This window comes from Dermochelys coriacea, chromosome 18 (assembly GCF_009764565.3).
Source record: "Dermochelys coriacea isolate rDerCor1 chromosome 18, rDerCor1.pri.v4, whole genome shotgun sequence".
NCBI classification, from domain to species: Eukaryota; Metazoa; Chordata; order Testudines; family Dermochelyidae; genus Dermochelys; species Dermochelys coriacea.
The window spans coordinates 14,281,858-14,305,762 of record NC_050085.1 but is presented as its reverse complement, the minus strand read 5'-3'; the positions used below and the strand labels follow the sequence as shown (position 1 = coordinate 14,305,762).

The window sequence follows — 23,905 nt, the reverse complement described above, 5'->3', positions numbered from 1 at the left end:
AGGATTCACCATGTGCGTAGCAAACTTGAGCCAATGACTGACTTTTCCTGCAGTGCTGTGTGGGCTGCCAGCGGTGGAGGACATGAGCACAGAGCAGGTGTGTCACCTCTCACTCACAGGGGTACCTGCCTCCTGAGGGATGCAGTTTGTGGGACTGACCTCGCCTTTTCTCTTGTCCTCACGCAGGACTTCTAAAGACCGAGTTGGTCAATCGGAGACTTGTTATCTGTCTTACAGTAACATCTTCAGGCCCCAACCGAGATCAGGATGCCATTGCACGTGGTGCTGTATGTATTTAGAGAGACGATCCCCACTCCAAATATAGCTGAGACGAAAGGTCAGAGGGGAAACCGAGGTACAGAGAGACAAAGGGACTTGTCCAAGGTCATGCACACAGTCTATGGCGAAACCAAGAACTGAACCCAGATCTCCAGTTCAGTGCCTGAACCTCAAGCCTCTCTCTCCTCTCAGCCCATCCTCCTCAGTTCCGGCAGTTTCCCAACTCCCTGGTAGATCAGGGTGAGGTGGAAGTGGCTGTTGCAGTCCTGCCTTTGGGGCCCTGTCCCATTCTGAGTAACGAGTGTGTGAAATCAAAGTAAAACAAGCCTCTGCCCCACACCTGTGTGTGTTTCAGAGCTGTTTGCTGGGCAGTGTAGTACTTTGTCCCCTCACGCTGCTTTACCTGTTCCAAGCTTGCTATGAACATTAACTGATCTAACTCTCCCAACGCCCCCCTTTGTGTTAGGCAGATACAGAATGAGCCTCATTTTATGGATGTGGAAACCGAGGCAGGGAAGTTGTGTGACTCTCCTGAGACCCCTCAGCGAATGGGGGAGTAGCACTGTATGTAAGGGAGCAGTATGACTGCTCAGAGCTCCGGTACGAAACTGTGGAAAAACCTGAGTGTCTCTGGATTAAGTTTAGAAGTGTGTGCAACAAGAGTGATGTCATGGTGGGAGTCTGCTATAGACCACCGGACCAGGGGGATGAGGTGGATGAGGCTTTCTTCCGGCAACTCACGGAAGCTACTAGATCGCATGCCCTGATTCTCATGGGTGACTTTAATTTTCCTGATATCTGCTGGGAGAGCAATACAGCGGTGCATAGACAATCCAGGAAGTTTTTGGAAAGCGTAGGGGACAATTTCCTGGTGCAAGTGCTAGGGGAGCCAACTAGGGGGAGCGCTTTTCTTGACCTGCTGCTCACAAACCGGGTAGAATTAGTGGGGGAAGCAAAAGTGGATGGGAATCTGGGAGGCAGTGACCATGAGTTGGTTGAGTTCAGGATCCTGACGCAGGGAAGAAAGGTAAGCAGCAGGATACGGACCCTGGACTTCAGGAAAGCAGACTTTGACTCCCTCAGGGAACAGATGGCCAGGATCCCCTGGGGGACTAACATGAAAGGGAAGGGAGTCCAGGAGAGCTGGCTGTATTTCAAGGAATCCCTGTTGAGGTTACAGGGACAAACCATCCCGATGAGTCGAAAGAATAGTAAATATGGCAGGCGACCAGCTTGGCTTAATGGTGAAATCCTAGCGGATCTTAAACATAAAAAAGAAGCTTACAAGAAGTGGAAGCTTGGACATATGACCAGGGAAGAGTATAAAAATATTGCTCGGGCATGTAGGAAAGATATCAGGAGGGCCAAATCGCACCTGGAGCTGCAGCTAGCAAGAGATGTCAAGAGTAACAAGAAGGGTTTCTTCAGGTATGTTGGCAACAAGAAGAAAGCCAAGGAAAATGTGGGCCCCTTACTGAATGAGGGAGGCAAGCTAGTGACAGAGGATGTGGAAAAAGCTAATGTACTCAATGCTTTTTTTGCCTCTGTTTTCACTAACAAGGTCAGCTCCCAGACTGCTGTGCTGGGCAACACAAAATGGGGAAGAGATGGCCAGCCCTCTGTAGAGATAGAGGTGGTTAGGGACTATTTAGAAAAGCTGGACGTGCACAAGTCCATGGGGCCGGACGAATTGCATCCGAGAGTGCTGAGGGAATTGGCGGCTGTGATTGCAGAGCCCTTGGCCATTATCTTTGAAAACTCGTGGCGAACGGGGGAAGTCCCGGATGACTGGAAAAAGGCTAATGTAGTGCCCATCTTTAAAAAAGGGAAGAAGGAGGATCCTGGGAACTACAGGCCGGTCAGCCTCACCTCAGTCCCTGGAAAAATCATGGAGCAGGTCCTCAAAGAATCAATCCTGAAGCACTTAGAGGAGAGGAAAGTGATCAGGAACAGTCAGCATGGATTCACCAAGGGAAGGTCATGCCTGACTAATCTAATCGCCTTTTATGATGAGATTACTGGTTCTGTGGATGAAGGGAAAGCAGTGGATGTATTGTTTCTTGACTTTAGCAAAGCTTTTGACACTGTCTCCCACAGCATTCTTGTCAGCAAGTTAAGGAAGTATGGGCTGGATGAATGCACTATAAGGTGGGTAGAAAGCTGGCTAGATTGTCGGGCTCAACGGGTAGTGATCAATGGCTCCATGTCTAGTTGGCAGCCGGTGTCAAGTGGAGTGCCCCAGGGGTCGGTCCTGGGGCCCGTTTTGTTCAATATCTTCATAAATGATCTGGAGGATGGTGTGGATTGCACTCTCAGCAAATTTGCGGATGATACTAAACTGGGAGGAGTGGTAGATACGCTGGAGGGGAGGGATAGGATACAGAAGGACCTAGACAAATTGGAAGATTGGGCCAAAAGAAATCTAATGAGGTTCAATAAGGATAAATGCAGGGTCCTGCACTTAGGATGGAAGAATCCAATGCACCGCTACAGACTAGGGACCGAATGGCTCGGCAGCAGTTCTGCGGAAAAGGACCTAGGGGTGACAGTGGACGAGAAGCTGGATATGAGTCAGCAGTGTGCCCTTGTTGCAAAGAAGGCCAATGGCATTTTGGGTTGTATAAGTAGGGGCATAGCGAGCAGATCGAGGGACGTGATCGTTCCCCTCTATTCGACACTGGTGAGGCCTCATCTGGAGTACTGTGTCCAGTTTTGGGCCCCACACTACAGGAAGGATGTGGATAAATTGGAAAGAGTACAACGAAGGGCAACGAAAATGATTAGGGGTCTAGAGCACATGACTTATGAGGAGAGGCTGAGGGAGCTGGGATTGTTTAGTCTGCAGAAGAGAAGAATGAGGGGGGATTTGATAGCTGCTTTCAACTACCTGAAAGGGGGTTTCAAAGAGGATGGCTCTAGACTGTTCTCAATGGTAGCAGATGACAGAACGAGGAGTAATGGTCTCAAGTTGCAATGGGGGAGGTTTAGATTGGATATTAGGAAAAAGTTTTTCACTAAGAGGGTGGTGAAACACTGGAATGCGTTACCTAGGGAGGTGGTAGAATCTCCTTCCTTAGAGGTTTTTAAGGTCAGGCTTGACAAAGCCCTGGCTGGGATGATTTAACTGGGACTTGGTCCTGCTTTGAGCAGGGGGTTGGACTAGATGACCTTCTGGGGTCCCTTCCAACCCTGATATTCTATGATTCTATGATTCTATGAGTGGCAGAGCTGGAACTAGAACTCCGGACTCTTGACTGCCCTTTCCTTGCTCTCACTGCTGGACCACGCTGACTCTCGGCTCAGAGGCCGCAGGTTAGCGAGGCATATGCACTGCAGGGGAAGCGACCCGCTGGCCTTTCACCTCTGCTTTGGATTCCCTGACCGTTAGCCATTTGTCTGCCCTGGTGGGGTTTCTCTTGGCGTGTGGCTGTGGCCAGGAGCCTGCCTTGGAGAGCTCCTCTCTGCCGGGGGCGGGAGCATTTGGCAAGCAATGTAATGTACCTGGGAGGAAATCTACTTGTCAGTTCGTCCACCTTGCTTCTGCAGCCCTCTGCCAGCAGGGACAGGGACATGGCCTCCGCTCTTCTTGGGGGGAGGTCGGAGTTGAGCCGTAAAAGAGTGGGTGCAGAGCCGGGGGGGGGATTGGGAGCAGGATGGGGGGGTGTTGTTTAAGGACGAGGTTGCAGGCGAAAAACACATCTTGATCTGGTTGGAATAAAATACCCTCATTGTCTAGTGAAACCGAAGTTTGTTTCCTGGCCAGCGGGAGGCCAGGGCAGCTCCTCGGTGACGGGGAGGGTCTCTGCGCAGGCCGGCGGCAGCGTCTGTGGTTTCTGAGCTGTGCTGGCTGGGAGCCCAAGGGTTCCACATGAGACATCGGGTCCAAGAGGAAATAATCGGCCAGTTGGAGGCCTCACAGCTGCCCACAGAGAGGTTCATTTTGCAGATGTTGTGGGGAGGGCGTGTGGGGTTTGCACTCTGGAAAAGTGAGAGGCATTTGCTGGAATTGGGGGCGGTGCAGGGAGGTCCTGTGTAAACGTCATCCCAGATGACTCTTCCGGATGCAGCTCAATCCTGACCCCCTATCCCCACCCCCTTGGAAGTCCAGTTCTGCCCCTCCCCCAGCTCTTCTAGTGCCCCTCTATCTGCCCCCCCACCTTGTTATTCCGGTTCTGGGCTCCCCAGTTCTGCTTGTGCCCCTCTATCTCCCCCCACTGCCCTTGGTATTCCAGTCCTGCCTCGTGCCTGAGCAGGGACCAGTTGTGTTGTGATTATACGGCTGCTGGAAGCTCTGGTTTCAGGCCATGGAGGTGTTTCCAGCCTGATGGTTAGACGTCCTCTTCAGATATAAGCTGTGATAAGGGATGCCAGGAGCAATCTCTGAGCAAGGCGGTTCCAGTTGACCTCCATGCTGACATCCGGTGCGTTGGTCCATCTGTTAAGACGAGGGTGAAGCACCATGGCAGCGGAGATGGGTAATCGCTGGGCCGTGGCTGCGAATGGAGAGAACGAGGAGCTTTTTGCTGCCTCTTTTTTTTCGTGGGATCAGTTAATGGAAACTATTACATATCGTTCATTTACTGCCTTTCTCCCCTTCCTTTCTTCTCACTCCAGCTCAAATCTTTCCTGAAGGAATGCAAGATAGCCAACTACTGCAAAGCAATCCGGCAGCTCCTGGAGAAGTTGCAGGAAAATTCTGCCTACGTCGCCAGTAGGCGTCAGAAAGCCACCTTCGGCGTGGCCAGCAGGGAGGCTGTGGTGAGTCGGCCTCTTTGATTTCGGCTTCCTGGAAAGACAGTCTGACTCCGCAACTGGGGTTGAGACTGTGGCAGCGGGAGGAGGGGTGAGGTCATGGAAATGGGTATGCCCAGGGCGTGTTGGATGTTTGCAAAACAGCATGGGCTGCGCTGGACTGTAGCTGGCGAAATTCCCCGGCCAACAGCATCATGGAAAACGTAGTCCCTAAATTACACCCGTTGTTATGTTTCAGAGTAGCAGCCGTGTTAGTCTGTATTCGCAAAAAGAAAAGGAGTACTTGTGGCACCTTAGAGACTAACAAATTTATTAGAGCATAAGCTTTCGTGATGAAGTGAGCTGTAGCTCACGAAAGCTTATGCTCTAATAAATTTGTTAGTCTCTAAGGTGCCACAAGTACCCGTTGTTATGGATCACCAGAAGGATGTGTGCTCCTATTAGGGACGCTCCTTTTCAGTGGTAACTGGCTGGGCCTTCTCCTGAAGAAGTCTCTTGCAGCTTGCCTGTCCCTCCTCAGATCTGTGGAGGTCACCAGAGGAGTGACAGCTGGAGGAGGGACCTCACCTCCTATCTAGGAGTTTTGCTGGCTCATGATCCCTGGCTGCCTGCCTCCAGCCGGGGTGCAGGATGGGGGATAATATCTTTGTTGCTCAGCTGATTTCCAGCACTTTGTGTTTGTAAAACGAGTGCCCTGGTTAGATTCTCCTTGTTCACCTGGAGACGGGACTCTAAAAGCAGTGCCAAGCAATAAGCTTCAGGCTGTGAGAGCGGGACTTCTGGGCATTGTGCCTCCACAGCTGCTGGCCGATGGGCTCTGGGACGTTTCCCCCCCTGCAGCCCGAGCTGTTGTGCGTAGCGTGTAGACGCCAAGGAAAGCCACCAAGGCCTGGAGGAGCCAGTGTGCACTGGGCCGTTCTGCTTTAAAGCTTGGAGGCGAGTCGGATATGGAGCGGAGAGGAAGGGGAGTGGGTGCCTGAGATGTCAGAGGCCCCGTCCCTGCGCGTTGTGGGGAATCGACCCCAGTGCAGGCAATAGCTGCTGAGGGAATATGCGGGGGGCTTTTGGCCTCTGGGCTGTGGCTGCAGTGAGGGGATTTCTTTACAAATAGAAGACTGACTTCTATTTGGGGACTATAAGGGGACTATAAGGCCCGGGAAGGGGGCAGGGCTACGGCTCCGAAGTGGGAGGGTGGGCTTTGAGAGGCATCACTTTGCTCCCACAGGAGGAGCTGGGATTTTTACCATTAGCTTCAGTGGGGCCGGTGGTCAGGTGTCACCTACCTTGAAAGCCCTCTCTGCACAGAGCTGGCCAGGCAAAGATGAGCTTCCCTTCCAGGCACGAGAAGGGAGTTCCAGCTTCCTGGGGCTGTTCTAGCTCCGTCCTCCCTGGTGAGACATCCAACAAGGGAGTGGCTAGAACCGGTCGTGGTGATGGTCAGTTTTCTTCGAAGTGGGCACTTGCCCTTTGGGAACTGGACAGAGACCCACCTGGCTCATTTCTTACAGGCCACTGGGCAGCCATTGCGTGGTAGCAGCTTCCCATGGCTGCTGGGCTGGATTTAAACCATCGGCCTAGTGATCAGAAGCTCCCTGGCTCATTTCCCATCCTCTGAGCCCACGCAGTCTTGCTTTTTCATGCCTTATAATATGGGCCTGTCTTAGAAGAGCAGCCCGTACAGCTGTTCTGTGAGTCTCTTCTGGTGGATTGTCTGGAACATAAAGTTTTTAAATCATGTGTTGAGGACTTCAGTAACTCAGCCAGAGGTTAGGGGTCTATTACAGGAGGGGTGGGTGAGGTTCTGTGGCCTGCAATGTGCAGGAGGTCGGATTAGATGATCACCATGGTCCCTTCTCCCTTAGAGTCTATGAGGCCAGGAGCGGGGTGGGTGGGGGTGTGTGTGTGTGTGTGTGTGTGTGTGTGAGTGAGAGAGAGAGCGCAGCTTTGGACAGTCTCTTTCTGGGCTGCGGGTTAAATTCCCTCCTATCCTGGCTTGACCATGACTGACGTATGCTTTGCATGATTGTGTAAGAGGATGGGGAGGTGGAAATTCTATTCCATCATCATCTTACCCTCAAATTCTCAGGTTTACCTACGCTGACCTCTTCTAAAAATGGTTCTTGGCTGTGTGGTGTTGGAGATGCTACTTTCCAGCATCTCTCCCCTTGGCCTGTAACCTGTCTGTTCCAAGCTAGGCCTCCAGAGAGGGGAAAGGGGAGCAAGCATGGCCAGGGAAGTCAGCTCAACTCTGCTTCACTCATCCTGAACCCGTTAATTTTTATTTCTCTCATGCCTGGGCCAGACCCTCTCCTGGGACCCATTCACCACTGAGACCTGGAACATTTGAAATCCCGCTCTGAATCCAGACTCTCAGTTGCTGTCCCATTTAACAGATTTTTGTATGCTGTTGCATTGGGCTTCTGGGGTGGGATCTTTCCCTTCCAGGCAGGGAAGGAGAGGTGAAAATATTTTGTCCTCCAGAAGAGCCCGTGGGGTCGGAGTGAGCTGGCATTTGCCACTCTGTGCCGATGGGAATTGGCTGAAGCTCTGTGTTGGGAAAGGCTCCACCTGTTAGTGCCGGGCACGGAGCAAGAGTTCCACTGCAGACAAATTTATCTTCAGACGCTCAGCTGCGTGGACTGCGGGAAATTATCCTTTCAAATCCCGGTGTATCAGCGCCAGGCCGCAGCAGCGTTGTTCTGGGATTAAGGGGCTGATGGAACTGGTTTTGAAGTGACTAAGTATTCTTTGGTTCTATAAATGCCTTTGTGGATCGGACTGTCTTGCCAAAGGGATTAGGTTTCCCATCTGGAGCAAGGCTTTTTTCATTTTATTTCTCCCCCTCCCCTTACCCCCCGTTGATGCTATGACCACCCACCCACTCTGCAGAGGTGGAGATTTCAGCCTCTGGGGCTCTCCGCGAGGTGCGGGGCTGGGTTAGATCATTTGCTAAATAAAAAGGGTTTCCAGCAACTATGCAACTATCTGCTTACTCCCAGCAGCTCAGGTTGCAGCCCGGTTTATCAGAACAAGATAATTAATTTTAACACTTGGTTGCCTACGCAGAGCCTAGTTTATATATTGCACCTGCAACGGCTGGCAGCTGAAAGGGACAAGAGTCAGTCTGGGCTGACCCCTAAAGTGCAGCGGCACATGGACTGCACTGGGAAGCGTAGGGGAATGCTTGATTTCCATGCAAGCTTCAGGGGTATGCAAGCTTCAGAGTTGTTTTGAGAGTTTAAAGGGGTATAGCAGCAGCTTATGGCTCCGCTGTGCAGGGATGCCTGTGTTCCCAGCAGAATGTGTGATTGCTGCTCTCTGCACCGTGGAGAGGCAGGAGCCATTGCCCAAGGAGGAATGTGGGGGGGCGTAGCTTGTGCCTCCTTGTGCACGTTAGCAGTTAGTAGTGGAACAGCATGGACCTCTGGGAATGGGGGGAGCGGCGGGTGCACACTGCGCTCCTGGGGGAGGGAGGGGATGATGGCCCTTCTCATGCACCTGCAGAACAGTTCAGAGTCCTCTATGGAGTCCTTGCGAAGAGATGGTGTCAATTTCCGAGAAGGGGCAAGAGCCCGAGCTAGCGCAGGGGCCTGGCTTCCCAGAAAGGCTTGCCGTGTCCCTCTGCATGTGGGTTGAGTTCACCAGCCTGCCTCCAACCTCACAATGTATGTGGCAGCAAATCACTGCCAGAGAGGGTGGAGGAAGGGAGGCCAAACATCTGTTTTGTCTCCCTTGCCAGCAGGAGCAGTTGAGAGCAAATGCTCCCTGGAATTCCCGTCCATGCACATGTGCCAGGCAGGGGGGAATGGGGATGTTACTGGGTCGCACGCTCCGTAGCAGCAAGCAGAGCCCTGGTACCTTCCCCCCAGGCCTGTCTGACCGCCTGCTTCCCTTGCTTTTTGTGCCACAGCAGGGAAACGACCACCCCACCAAGGCAGCTGCAGAGCCGGGGGAGTCCTGCCCCTGGACATGGAGTAATTCCTGCTGTCCTGGGAAGAGCTTCTTTTACAGAGGGCAGCATGTTGGAGTTGCGGGGGGACACTGGACTGGACGCCGCGAGGCTGGTTCGCTCCCTGGCTCTGCGTATGACCTTGGGGGAGTCATTTTACCTCCCTGTTCTCTGCTTTGCTTCCCACTCTTTGTCTTCTCTGTTCAGACCAAGCTCTTCAGGCAGGGGCTGTCCATCATTGGGTATGTGCGCAGCACCCACCACAGTGGGGTCCCAGTATTGGTTGGGGCCTCTAGACACTACTGTAACTTAACAACAGTGGCCACACAGATCAGACGAGACACCAGCTCTAAGTTCTGTCACAAAAGGCCCTGCCCTGAGAACAGGCAAACTCATCTCATCATCCACCCCTTCTGACATCATGGGCTCGGAAAGTTCATCTCAGACTCTTCTTAGCTTTGCTTCTTGCTTAGGGGAGAGGATGAGAAGGGAGCTGAGAAAAGCAATCCAATGCGTGCTGGGCGGGGAAAGGATCAGGGAAAAAATGGAGAAGAGAAGGGGCCAAGTGAAAACAAACTCAGACTGATGGAGAAAGGGGCAGAGAAAAATTCCACTTAGAACTAAACTGTATCTCTAGGGACTACACTTTTCCCAGCCTGGCTTTTGATTCAATTCAAAGGTGGCTCTTTAGCAGAGCAGAATTATTTTTTAAGTGATGTGGATTTGTGGGGAACAGCTCTACAGGAATAAAGTTCATGAATGTGACTTGTTTCATGAAGATGTTTCTTCAGTCCCCGTGAGTAGCGAGTGTGTCTGGGAAAACTTCGAGTTTCACCGATCTCTGCTATACTGCATGGGCCTAGATTATCTTCTTCTAAAGGACACTGGGGATCCTGCCAGGATTTGAACCTGCAGCTGAAGGGAGACTAGAGGCGTCAAACCTGATGCTTCGATTGCTAAACTACCCTTTGCATCTTTGTGAGCTGCTTGCCGTGGGGGAGCAGCCATGCTGGATGTCTGCTCGCCTGCCCCCATCCAACTCTGAATCATGGGTGATGACTCGCGTTAAATCTTTTTTTAAGTGCAATATTCCAGAGCCTGGGCTGCTTTGAGAAGCCAACTCTGATGCTAATAGGATTAATGCATTAATGAATATTTTACTGGGGGGAGCCAGGCAGAGAATGGAGCCTGTCACTAACTCTTAATCCCAGAGCGCAGCGTGCCAACCCTGGCCGTAGACTCCTTGGCACCGGTACGGGTCTCTGGTGCAGTGACATGAAATGCAGGCAGGGGAATTAGCGCACCAGGGCCTGCAGCTATGTCTCTGCAGAGATAGTCAGCCTGTCTGAAACCAGGATAAACTTACTCTGTTCTTTAGAGGTTCTGACCCCGCCATCCTCATCTGGCTATCTGAGCACCTTCCAGTAGGTCGATAAGTGACGGGACTAATGTCGGCACTTCTGGTTTGTTCTGTCTCATCTTGTCAGCACGTATGATTCTTGCACTCTGGGAGTGTTCTGGGTTTTGTTTTGTCCACTCTGCTGTGTTTGCATTAGAGAAGGCAGGTCGGAGAAGAGCATCTGGCCCTTGGATGGAAAAGTGGTGAGGTTTGTGATGGTCCTTGTGAGAGTCTGTGCCATGCTCTTGGACTGGCCCCGAGAAAACTCCATCTCCTGCGCAGCTAGCTGTGTTCAGCGCCGGGAGCTGTTCCCTTCTCCCTTTCACCTGGGGACTCCATTGAACACCTTGGTGAAAATGAGCTGCTCCTGAGACCTTTCCTAGCACAGCCAGCATCTGCCATGGCACTGTCCCTCTCTCCGGACCCTCTCATCCATTGTGCTCGGCCTCTGAGAAAAGATGGAAAAGGGCGGGGAGAGTTCAGAGGAGAGCTGCAAAACCAGTGAAAGGGGTTTGGGGAGCAAAGGTTAGGAGAGGTGCAGCATAGAGAAAAGAGGGGGGGAGAGCAAATGCATCCCTCCTTCCCCTCCCACCATAAAGGCATCTTGGAGAGAATGGTGATCAGCTGTTACCTTCAGTCTGAGGGCAAGACCAGAAGTCAAGAGCTTCACTTTCAGCAGGGAAAAGTAGGGAACTTTGATATTAAGAACATCTGTGGCCCTGGAACCAGCTGCTGCCATCACAGGACAGGAGGTCTGAGACTAGATCCCCAGTCTCTAGCTGGGATGGCAGGGTTAGGGCCCGTATAATGGCTTCTGTCCCCACGTAGGGGGACAGGCTGTCTCACCTGTGCAGGTTCTTGCACCATACTCCTTGCCTTGGCATCTGAGCATGCTCCGTGTTTTATTAAAGCCCACGCACAAAGGTCCCTGTGACCCAGGAAGGGTCCTGGACCAGTCAGTGACTTTCTGTAGGAGCGATGCTGTCCTTAGAGCAGTGCTGACATCACGAATAAACAAGACCGTGTTCATCACAGTGCTGCTGGCACCTCATGGGATTGGGTTCACGGCTCAGAAGCAAGATGTTAAGAGGCCTGAGAGCTTGACGCAGTTTTGGAAGTGCCTTGCTAAGGGAAGATGGCAACGACAGCTTTGGGCTTTTCCATCTTTGTCCCAGTAAATGAAGAATGACTGACTGCTGCATCCTCTGCTGACCAGTGTCATTTTGTTTCCTTGGGCTCCCCATGTCTTGCATTTGCTGGTTGCCTGTTGCCCCCGACTTAGGTTGGAAGCTCTCTGGGGCAGGGACTGTCTTCGTGTTTTGTACAGGCTTTAGCATGATGGGGCCCCGATCCATGCTCAGCACCCCTTGTCCCAAATAATTAATAGTGCTGGAAGGAAAGAGAATTGCAAGCAGCTGGGGTGGACTTGGTGTCTGACCTGCTCAACTTTTTCCATTGAGGTTCAGAATGAAAAGTCAAGGGGAGTATTTTCATTATGTTTGCGTCCTCCCGGTCTGTCACCAATTAAAAACAATAGATGTCTCAGCACACTGGACAGAACAAAGAGCCTCCCTCCATGAGAAGAGTGAATGATCGGAGGCTTTGCTGAAATACTCAGTTCTGGCTGGAAGCCAGGAGCAGCCCTGATCTGTACATAAGGACGACAACTCTGCCACTTTTGCTGTTGTGACGAGCAGGACTGAAAGCAGAGTGGAGCCGTCTGACAACAGGCCTGTCTGCTGGCCTGCGTCACCAGAGACCACAGTGTCTGTCAGCGTGTTGAAGAGCAGAGGAGATAACTGGCAAGCAGGCCTGGACTCAAGCCACGCAGTCCAGAGCTGTGTGTTTCCAACGCTCCAAAAGGGTGGTATGAGCTAGGGGCCCATTGTTACCTGAAAGGGGCTGTTTGGCTTGATGCTGTCGTCCCTATTCTTGGGTGTATAACCATAGCATTTAAGGCCAGAAGGGACCACCAGATCATCTGGTCTGACCTCCTGTGTATCACAGGCCACCAACACTACCCAGCACCCACGAACTAAACCCAACAAGCAGAATTGGACCAGAGTATTACAGCCCCCAGGAGACTGAACCAGGATGTGCCACAGGCAGAGAATAGGACAGAGCGAGGTGTGCCAGTACCAGAATTAAGTGAGATATACCCAGAGAATCCCAGCAAATGACCTGTGCCCCAGGCTACAGGGGAAGGTGGAAACTCCCCCTCTCCCCCAAGGCCAAGGTCACTGTCAATCGGACCTGGGGAGAAATTGCTTCCTGACCCTACATATGGCAATCAGTTATTCCCTGAGCAGGTGAGCAAGAACCCGCCAGCCAAGCACCTGTGTCTGCGAATGCTTGGTGCCACCTCAGAGCCCTGGCCCACTCTCTCCCGTGTCCCATCTCCAGATGGGGCCATCACTGATGCTTCAGAGGAAGGAGACTAACCCCCCCCAACTCTCACCAGTGAATAGATTCCAGAACATTAGAATGTGGGTGTGACAAGCCAGTTGCCATTTATTTACCAAAGTGCTGTTCATGGCGCAGAGACCACGGATGATCCTTCTTTTCCCTTTCCTGCTACGGGCCAGTTCCTGAGCTGGTGCAAATTGGTGTGGCCCCATTGAAGTCTTCAGTAGATACATGCCGGCTTCCACCTGCTGAGGATCTGGCCTGCTGCAAATTAAGGAGCTGCTGTCTCTCTGCTCTCTTTATCTGTCTTGTCTTAGCAATGTATCACTCTTTAAATGTACTTTTCCCTGGTGGGCTGTGCTCCGATTGACACCAGCAGCCAGTGTGCTGTCGCGTCTGAGTTCTGATGAGCTGCTCCCAGAAGGCCAACCTGACTTTCTTGCGAACAGAAGCTTGGAGTTTTAAAACCGATGCCACTGGAGAAGCTTATTTGAACTGCCTTCTCTGCTATGCTACCTGTGCATTGCCGTGGCCGGAAACCAGATGTGCCCGCAGCTGCTCAGCATGTGCCGGTTTTCGCTTGTGACACTTGAGTCTGGATAATCCTCCTTTCCTGCTGGGTCCTGAACGGCTTTGTGTGAACACACGTTCCTGTCGCCCTTTCCCTTGTCCTCCTACACCTGTTCCTTCTGATGGCCTCCCATCTTGCATTAGACTGCCTTTCACCATGTGCTTGTGCAGCATCTCTGGGCGCTCCTATAATACAGAGACCGGGTTCCGATCTGTGTGGGATCTATGGCAAAGGGATGGTGCCCGGTGAAAAAGAATGCATTTTAATTTAACATGTCCTCCTACCGATCGCACGCCAGGTGATCAAAGCCAAAAGACATTTTAACCATCTAATTTACTTCCCGCTATTTGTGAGACTGACTTCTTCTGTTTCTCCCTTCTTGGACAGCGAACATAGATTAGTTAGTCTTGCTTTCTGCCTTCGCAGGGCTGTGATGTTTGGGTGACAGACACTACTGGGGAATGTTTGTTTAAAAACTAAACACTTTAGCAATAGAATTAAAAACAAACCAGGCAAACGTCTGTCAGATTTATGCTTTACAAATGCAGGTGGGTTTTTTTGTTTAAAAAGGTTCATACAACACAGTTTTAGGGGACCAGATGTGCCCCAACAGTTCCTAGAAATGAAAGGAACAGAAATCCTGCTGAAGTCTGCCTACTGCATCTGTCTCTGTCTCTTCTCCCCCAGACCCATGGAGTACTCCGGGCCCAAGAGCTTAATAATTGGTCCCTAAATAGAAGTGAGCTGACTTTCAAAGATGCCCAATGAGTGCTGCAAGTGCTCAGCACCATTGAGGATCCAGCTGCTTCTGTTAGGTGCCGAAATACGGATTTAGGAACAAAAACTTTAGGCCACTAGGCTTGAATCCTCTGGCCTGAAGTTATGCCTGAACCCCACTGTCCCATGTGCTAGTGTATGAATGCTCCTCTGTGTGGAACAGTTCCCAAAGTCCCTAGCATGTCTAGCATTCCCCTGCAGATCTCTTCCTTTGCCAAGCCCCCTGTGCTGGTCTCACGGGCTGTATCTCCACTGTGGATACAAAGGGTATTTGAACTCTGACTGTAAGGACCAGAATTTCCAAAGTGACCAGTGATTTTTTGGGCTGCCCAGCTTGGCACCTAAGAGGGGTGTGGATTTTGGAAAGTGCTGAGCGCCTGTGAATTGGGCCCCTTTCAGGTGTTGCCAGCTGAGCACCCAAAACTAGCAGTCGCTCGGGGAAAATCTTGTCCCTTGCCTTTATATCAATGGGCACGTCTACACTGCGGGGGAGGAAATCCCCAACAAACCCTCAGCAGTGGGTCTCAGACCCCGGGTCTACAGACTCAGGCGTGGACTCTGGCATGAAAAACGGCTATGTAGATGTTCCTGCTCAGGCACTGAGACCCAGCCCTTCGCCGAGTCTCATAGCCCGAGCAGGAACGTCTCTGTGGCTACTTTTAGAGCCTGGGTGAGCCCGAATCTGTTGACCCAGGCGCCAAGATGCGCTAACACGGGGTGGTCTGGGGTTTTTTTGCTGTGTGATGGACCTCTAATGCTATGTGTGATACTGTGGTTGCCTTAAATGACTCTTCTGAATTCACACTTCGCCCTGCCCTTGCTCTGCAATGTAGAATCTAGGTTCCCAGGTGGCTCAGTCCAATGGGCCATGTCTGCTTGGAACAGGACCTAGGACTGCGGTCTGTAGTCTGTGTCAGCCTAGGGCCTGCTCTCTGTGTGGCTGTGTTACATAAAGCCTGCTTTGAACACCTCTGGTCCTGGCCTAACGTCTGTCTCCTCCCTCCCCCCACAGGAACAATGGGAGAAGCAGGTCAAGGAGGAGGGGACGCCTCTGACCAAGTATTACACTCAATGGAAGAAGCTGCGGGAGAAAGAGATCCAGCTGGAAATCAGCGGCAAGGAAAGGGTAAGGGCTGCAAGTCACCGGCTTCCCTGTTTAACTGTGCAGTGGGAGACCAAAGGATCCCACGTGATGGCTGCTGAGTAAAGCCGGTCCCTCAGCAGCATGGCTGGAAGAGGGTCTGGTTTGGGGTGCTGCCTGGCAGCTTGATTGGGTGGCCACAGCCAGTTAAACGCTGAATGGCCTTCAGCTCCCTGTTCGGACTTGATGCCTACCTTGCCAGGATCCCGAGCCCAGTGGCAGCCTTTGGATCAACTTCTTGGCTAAAGTGTCTTTCCCCAGGTTCGCTGGGCAGGAATAAGCTTGGAAGCAGGAGTTGGCACGAGCCTCCTCTAATGGCTGCATAGTGCCTGGGTAGGCTACTGTAGCCAGCTGACGTCCCTCCGTGCTGAGGGCAGTTATGAGCGGAGATGAAGCTGCGTTATCGAGTTCAGACCTGGGTCCAAACTTCTCCCGGTGTTTGGCTCCATGGGCTTTGCCTGGTTCCCACCTTTAAATATAAAGCTGGTAGGGTACTCAGATCGAGTGCCTTCTAGTCTATGCACTGATTATTTTTCAAAGGGGATAGTGGTGCCGAAACAGCCATATCAGGCATATGACTGCCTTCCCAATGTAGTGCAGGGGGCAGGATCCTGGGCAGAGAGTCAGGACGCCTGGGTTCTGTCCCCAAGTTTGCTATCTGCTCACTGACACCGAGGGCAAGTCATCTCACCTGTCTGTTCACCTGTCTGTAAAATGTGGCTAGCAATACTTGTCCTTTCCTATAAAGCACTTTGGAGTCTGTGGCCGGGAAGAGCCACCATGGGAAGTGCTGCGGGGGATGATGGTTTGGTTCTGCGAGTGAGAAAGAGGACACATCCCAGCACGCGTCCTCGTAGTCTTGGGACGCCTATTCCAGACTCCCAGCCTATTGCGGGCAGCCACCCCGCATGCTGAGGCTTTGAGACCCAGCCATGTAGCGAATTTTGCAGATTCCCGCTTTCATTACGGAGCAAGAGGTTCCTCTTTGGGCTGTTTATGCACAGGGCCAGTTAAAAATAGTGTCTGGCACCTTTCATCAGTAGACCTCAAAGTGCTTTACAAAGGAGGCCAGCATCATTTATATCCCCTGGGGAAACTGAGGCATAGGAGTGGAGGGGCTTGTCCAAGGTCAGCCAGCAGCCAAACCGGGAATAGAACTCAGGTCTCCTGATTTTCAGTCCAGTACCCGGTCCACAAGACCATACTTCTGTCTAGTACAGCGTTCCCTGTAAGCCCATGCTAGGGAGCCAGGGAGTTGGAGTGTTACAGGAAGACTGTGCCAGGGAGGTGGTGTGTGTAATAGTCCATTGTACAGAGTGCCTGGATGCAATAGCCATGGAAGATCTCTGCCTTTCAGAACAGGAGGTTTCCTAACAGTGGTGGCTCCAGGGCAAAATACTCTGGGCTGCTTTGCAGTCTGTTTAGCTGCTAATAGCTCAGGGGAAGGGGGGAGAGCACTGATTATATAGCTTTATAATGCACCAAATTGCTGCAGCTGTGGTGCATCCATTTAGAAATTCCTGCAGTGAATGGGAAGCATGACTGCCGCTTTCGACAAATTCTTTGTTCTCCTAAATGGGGAGCCCTAGAACCGCCACTGCCAAAGGTCTCTTGTGAACGTGCATTAACTCTTCCTTTCTCCCGGGCCTGTTCTAGGTGTGGTTAGGGCCCGGCTGGCCGGCCGCACCTCTGGAATGAGATTCACTTAGCTCCTGTGCTGGGTATGCCGATCCCTTTGCATTAAAGGCGAAATAATGAGGGGGTGGCGCATAGGAAGGGTTCAAGGCAAATGGCCGAGTTTGAGATTGCTGGGGTGAGGGGGAAAGCTTTGAACAGGTTCTGGAGAACTGCGCTTCGTATAACGGCCGTTGGAGCCTGTGAACTGGTTTATGCAAGCAAATGTTTAGCTCGTTGCTGTAAAACGAGTGTTGAAGAAATTAACCGACAGCCACAACTCCATAATCCCTTGCAGAAAGAGGATCTGGAATTTGAGATTAAATCGCAGGTTGCAGTTAGTCACTGCCGAGTTAAACATCGGTGCCTAGCTGTTGTGTCAGAGGGGAGTCCTTTGCAGGTTGTCTATTATTATTATTATTATTTATTATTATTTGTATTATCGTTAACACCCCAGAAATAGTCTAGGACCCCATTGTGCGAGGCACTGTGCAAATAGATGGCCCCTGTCGCCAAGAGCTTAGCTTTTTTCCCCCTGTAGTTTTCAGGGTTGCTACAGTAATTAAGTCAGAATTTACTGGAGAGGTCGTTTTACACCCCCCTCCCCCCCCCAGCACCATAGAGTGCAGCCTCAGAGCATGGCAGCCAAAGGGACTGGTGGGGGCAGAGTGACAGGTATACAAGCTTGACGCTCCTTGAAGCATACAGGGATTATTTAGGGACCCACTTACTGGGATTGGGGCCGGAAAATAAGTCCAGTGGGCTGGATCTTCAGCTGGTGCAGATCGCTGCGGGTCTATTGCAGCCCATGGAGCTGTGCTGATCAGCACCATCTATGGGGCAGGCCATCTGCCTGTGTCTCAGAGATACTTCAGAGGCACGTCCCAGTGCTGCTGAAATTATGACTTAGTGAAACAGGGCCAGCCAATCCAAGTCTGTAGTCGTGAGCCAGGGGTGCAGTTTAGCCAAATCCTCCAAGCATTTAGTAATTCTTCTACAACTCCTTGTTTCGGAGGTGGAGATGCTAGGCTGGGTGGTTGGTTTGTTTTGCAGCAGGCATTTGCCAGCCTCAGTCAGGCCTTTCCTGACGGCAGAGGGGAGAAGCGAAAGGTTGGGGTGAGAACAGGAAATGATCTGAATTGCCTTTATCTGAGCAGCGTATCATGGAAGGTAACATTCTAATGCGAGTTAGCAGCTGTCTGCTGGGAGGATGCTGTCATGTCTGTTCTCCCCACCCGGGTGTCACATGCCTACATGGAGAGGAAAGGGGTCAGAGCATGAGAAAACTGTCCCTAGCTCTGCCTCGGGACTTCCTAGCTGACCTTGGAGAGGTCACTTGGCTGCTCCATGCCTTGGCTCCCCTCCAGTAAAGTGGGGTGACCTGCCTCACCAGGCTAACTTCGTTGTCTGAAGCACGTTGAAATCCTCAGTTGGAAGGGACTGTGCAAAGGGCAAACCCTCCTTAGTTAGAACAGAGCCAGACATTTTGCTGCTGTTCTTAATGGAGGAGGTGTCTTGGAGGAAATAAATCTTTGCAGTGGGGTGCAGAAGATCAGGAGACCAGATCAGTGGGAAAACAGATCGCTGCGCTCCTAGTTAGCTTGTATTTGTCTGATGCTTTGAGCCTGTAGAGGACTATATAAATGCCAAGTGTACCTGGCCAAGAGCTGCGACTCGGCTAGCTGGGGGAGGAGGGTCACCGGATTCCCTTGATGCTGCTGGCTCTTGGTTTTGTCGGGTTTTCCCTATAGATTGGTTTGCCCTGCCCTAAGCCAGCCCTGATTACAGAATGAGCCGCACCTGGGCTGAAGCAGGTGGTCCCTATGAAAAAGAGCAGGAAGCCACAGTGAAGGGGGGAAGCGTAGGAGACTACAGCTAGGTTTGCATATACTGCAGGGAGCAAAAAGGCTCCTGCAGGGCCTGGAACCAGCAGGGGAGAGTGGGAGGAAGCTCTCCAGGCAGGGAGGCCTGGCAGAGACAGCAAAGGGCTGGCAGAATGAAGCCTGTTTGAGTTTGTATTCAATAAGTCAGGAGAGAGACACTGAATTGGGCTTGAGGCCTACTAGCGGGGGATTTGTTTGAACTGTCTGGGGATGGGGAGTTGTTAAAGGGCCCTGAAGGGGGGGGGAAACAGAGGCAGGGTGCCGCAGGATGACTTCTGGCCGCGAGGGGGTGCTCAGGTCATGAGAACTTGCCTCTTACCCTCTCCTTTCCATTTGTTGTTGTTGTTTATTGTTTGTACTACGATAGCGCCTCTGAGCTCCAGCCTAGAGCCAGGACCCTGCTGTAGTAGGTGCTGTGCAAACTCAGGACAGGAGATGTTCCCTGCCCCAAGGAACTTACATCCCCATCAAGCATAAAATTGTAACAGCCGAGTCAAAGGGCGAAACTCTCCAGGGTGGGCGAACACAGGGTCAGTGCCAGTTGGCCCTTAACTATGGCATTGTGCGAATTCAGCAACAACTTCCCCTGGGGGAACGCATCAGTTAAGGGGACAGTGCGGAACAAGAGTCTGGACACAACCGCTGCTAACCTCTGGCCTGCCCACGTAGATAATGGTCTAGCTGCCTCTTCCTCCTGCTCCATCCCATGTGCGAACGCTCCCCTGCTGCTCCGGACACAGCACTCAGCATTTGGAAGCTGGACCTGGGGGCTCACTTATGTCAGGACCAGCGAGTAAAGCTGTCTATATGCTAATATGATTAAAATGGTTGAGCTGGGATGCTCATCTGGGGAGCAGGAAATGGGTATAATTGGCATCCCCAGGGTATGGTGGGGGACGATTAAAATACCAGACGGGACGTCGTGGTGGTTGGCTCCGGGCCAAGTCACAGAGGGTGGGAGGAGACCTAGGAGATCTTGGATGCTTTCAGAATCACGCTCCAGGGAGAAATTCGGCCACGGGGCTATAAGCCCCCAGTGCAGCGATCTGGATGGAATGGGGAGCGCCCCTTACAGGCGGTTCAGTTTGGGAGATAGAACTTAGCACTGAAAGCAATTTCCTTGCAAATCCTGCTAGGAAACGGCGAGCTGTGACTTCCCCAAGTGGGGCTGGCCTCTGCTTGACGCTGGTCCTGCTGGTGCCAGCCCTGGCTTTCCCTGCCCACGGTAGGGGGTTATGCCGCTGGAGCGACCCCAGCGGCTAGCCGTTGATGGGTGACAATGAAACAAGCCTTCAGCGTAGAAAAGCGAGCGAGGATTTCCCTGGGCAGCCGGGAGTGGCGGGGTGTGAGATTCCCCTTGAGGGGGCTCCTACTGCGAGGGTGAAAGGGTAGCTGAGGAAAGCCGGGAGATGTGGTCAAAGGGAAGCGGCGGGGCTTTGTTTCAGTCCCGAAGGAGCGTGGGATGAATAGACAAGAGGGCAGGGAAGGGTGAATTTTCAAGTGAGATTTCAGAAAGGCCTGTCGCTGCCTGAAGATCACCATGCTTTGAATGGGGCTGTTGTCTCCCTCCATGAGGGCTGCTGCCTTAATGATGCAGCATTGTGCTCCCCGGCGGGATGCTGAGCGCCATGAAGCCCATTAGGGCTGAGAAAAATCCACGTCCCATTAACGGCCATTGAAAAAAATCAGCCTCGTTCTGAGGTGAAACTGGCCTCATCTAACAACTCTGACCCGGCTGCCTGATTCCCACCCCTGCTCCCCGACGGTTTCTAGCGGCACATGGACTAATCAGCTTCACGGGAGTCTGAAGAGGCTGGCTCCCAAGCTGGGCCAGCCCCAGAATTGCCACTCACTGCCCCTGTCGGAGGCACACAGGCTGCAGCTGGATGGGAGTCTTGGGTCTGCATCCTGCTTCTGTTGGCTTCCGTTCTCGAAAGTGACTAGTCATTTGGGGGGGGTCCCTTAATCTTGGGGGGCCCAACTTGAGACACTGTAAAAGAGTTGTTTTCTAAGAGGGCAGGTGCTCAGTAGGTTCCCCAAATGGCCTCCTTTTTAAAGTGTCTCCGGTTGGGCATCCCAATAATGGTCATGCGAAATCCTGAGTCATTTTTGAAAACCTAGGCCATTGTTGTTTGTCACTGCCTGAGTTTAGGATTGTGGCAGGTGGTGAGAAGACCCATAGTAAGAGACCGTCTCTGCCCACAAGATTTCACACTCTCAAGTGTTGTGCAAAATGTCGATTAAAATAGCTTTCCCCCCCCCGCCTTCGTTTGAGGAAGCAAACTTCTAAGCATTCAGGGTATGAGGTAAATTTTGCTCAAAACCAAGATCCATTTCTACTTAATCCCTGTGCTGAGCAACATACCCCTGGGAATAGGCCCATATTGGAGCTCATAATGCAATGAGGGGGAAAAAGATAAAACCAAAAATGATTTTTGCATTTCATAATTAATATTTAGCAACCCTAATTTTTAGCTACTAATCTGTCCCGGTTAGGTTATAAAACCTGGTTCTGGGTGCTCCTCTTTCCCGAAAGACTTGGCCAGGACTAGGAATCGGACTGAAATGTGAGACTGAGCGCTCCTAGCCCCCAGCTAACCCTTTGAGTAGCTACGTGGTAGGAAACTGAGTCCTAATAAACAGCTGATGCTCAGTGTGGAGTGAAGCAAACACTGTACCCTGGAGGTTGGTACTGGGATCAGAGTGCGAGAACGTATTTATGAATGATGGAGGACGTTGATGGCTTTCTCCAATCACATTATTGTTTAGCTTAAATAAAACGGCAGAGCATTGCAAGGAAGTCCCAGAGGTTTCCAGTGACATTGGGCAATTGGGCAGCATGATGTGTTTGTACAGTACCTAGCACAATGAGCTCTCGGTCTGTGGCTGAGGCTCCTAGGCGCTACAAATAATTATAATAGCAAATGAAATATTAACTGGGATCAGCGTGAGGCAAAGCCCGTTTAAACTTCACATCTGTGCTGACACACTGAGCCTGCAGGATATTCAGAGAAAAGAGACTAGGACATTTTTCTGGGTAGTTTGGCGAAGGCATCTTCCCTGGTGCACTTCAAAAGATTGAGGGTAATACAGAATGGCATAGAGCCAGCTTTGAACCCTAACTGGCTGTTTGCACACTTACTTTGCACACAAACACTCCTGTATGCACATGTACAAGTCCCCTGCTCCGTTTGCACACCTAGCCAAATAGGCCAGTATCTGCTTTTCTGCATGGCCATTGTAGGCTATGTGAAAGTTAGTGCACAGATGTGCACAGATCTCAAGGCTGAAAACTAGCCTGTGTTTGTTTCTAGATAGGAGGCAGTGATACAGCTTCCTCTGGGCTTCTGTGTAGGCTCTGAGAGTAGGTCTGCACTGCAGTCGGGGCAGCTCGTGGAGCTAGCTGTGACCTCGCTCACTCAGTAACAGTGAAGCTGTGGACACATGGGCTCCCAGGAAAACTTGCACTGCCTCTGCTGACGCTCCTGCCGCCATGGCTTCACTGCAGCCAGTCCTCAGCTAGCTAGATTGAAGCTAGCTCAGGTGTGTCTACATGAGCTGTAGTCAGACACTTCGATTGCAGTGTTGACGTACCCTCAGTTGTCTTGCTTCAAGCAAGATAAAGAGGAGACTGATGCAGAGGGAAGGGGCACTAGCAAGACTTGCACATATTGCAGCCTTGCAAAACAGTCCTGAAAAACAAAGCAGCCCAGACACCAAATCCATTCGCTTGCCCTTGCGGTGATGGTTAGAAGGAAAACAGCGATGTTCGCTCGCCCATCCACAGGAATCCTTCCTGCAGGATGAGTGGAATGTTGCATGACTGGGAGATTGCGAAGGCAAAGAGTATCTCCGCTAGAAGGGGCTGACTGGGTGTGTGTGTCCATGCTTAGTAGTGCCACAGTCTGGGCTGTAGGTTCAGCACTGTGCCTTGGGGTTGGAGGCAGGAATCGTGGGATGCATCTGAGGGGAGCATGGACCTGGGATTTCTTGTGCATGTGCAAGGCTTGTGGCCTCCCACTGGGTCAGCGTCTCTGCACCCTCCCCTGCCAAAGGAAGTGCTCTCTGGTGAAATAGTTACCTGTGGCTAGCCTGCAGCGAGTGGAAATGAACCTGTTTTGCCACCAAAGCCATCCCAAGATGAGCTAAAGGCTTTTACTTAGTGGCTGCCTAAGATGATGCAAAATGCAGCTCTGAGGAAGAGGGTGGTTAAAACAGACATGATGGTTGGGTCACCTCCTCCGGGCAGCTGTTTGGAGCTGACTCCCACTGGGGGATGCTGCCCACGTCTATTTCATGGCACACAGCGGCTGCAGTTTTCTCTGCATATCCTTGCAACACAGAGGTAACTTGGGAGATGTCTGGAGGGGCCGCATGAGAGTAGGCCACATCGTAGTGGAGGCGGGAGATCATTTAAAACCAAGACCCTACAAGTGGGTTGTGGTTCATCCCTGCCTGGCCAGCCTCTGACCTTCAGTCCTAGTGTTCTTGGTTATTGCCTGTCAGTGCTCTGCTCCCAGAATCAATATTGCCCAGCTGGGGACCACAGCAGTGAAGCGGGCTGGGGAAATGAGCTGGAATTGACTTTTGAACAAGATGTGCAACTCTCTCTCTCCCCCTCTGCTGAGGAGCTGCTTTTGTATCTGGAGGGTGCTTCACTGCCTCTCCTAACATGCTGGATCTTGTGGAGATGCTGAAGTGGTTCTGCCCAGAAATGAGCGCCTCGGGGGTGGCCTGGCAGGTGGGAGCTGGGAGAATTATTCCAAGCAGGCTATTGAGCGCTCAGACATGAGTGGTTCCACAGGAGGTGTGTAGCCAGGCCCCGGCAGGGCAGCTGGTGTTCGGAGAGCAGGTGGGATTTGCTTTGCACAAAGTTGTAGGATTGGAGAACAGAAAGGACCACCTGTCTGTTGCAGGCCACCAACCCCGCCCCACCCCCAGAATGAGACCAAGATATGACAGCCCACAGGAGACTACACCATTATGTGCCCCACAGAGTGAACAGGAGGGGCTGAGGGGCACCAGTGCCCGAGGCCCCTGCAGTGGCGAGAGAGACCCAGATAATCTGGCAAGT

At 51.9% G+C, this 23,905-nt stretch overlaps 1 protein-coding gene across 4 annotated transcripts in view; it reads left to right on the top strand.

The window, feature by feature from the left end:
• NOC2L (NOC2 like nucleolar associated transcriptional repressor) overlaps positions 1–23,905 on the top strand; it is an 86,628-nt gene that overhangs the window by 41,620 nt on the left and 21,103 nt on the right. For all 4 annotated transcript variants that reach the window (XM_038376602.2, XM_043499762.1, XM_038376599.2 and 1 more), the window contains exons 15-16: positions 4,894–5,037; positions 15,146–15,259. In XM_038376602.2, the coding sequence (XP_038232530.2) occupies positions 4,894–5,037; positions 15,146–15,259 (258 nt within the window). The remainder of the gene's footprint in view (positions 1–4,893; positions 5,038–15,145; positions 15,260–23,905) is intronic.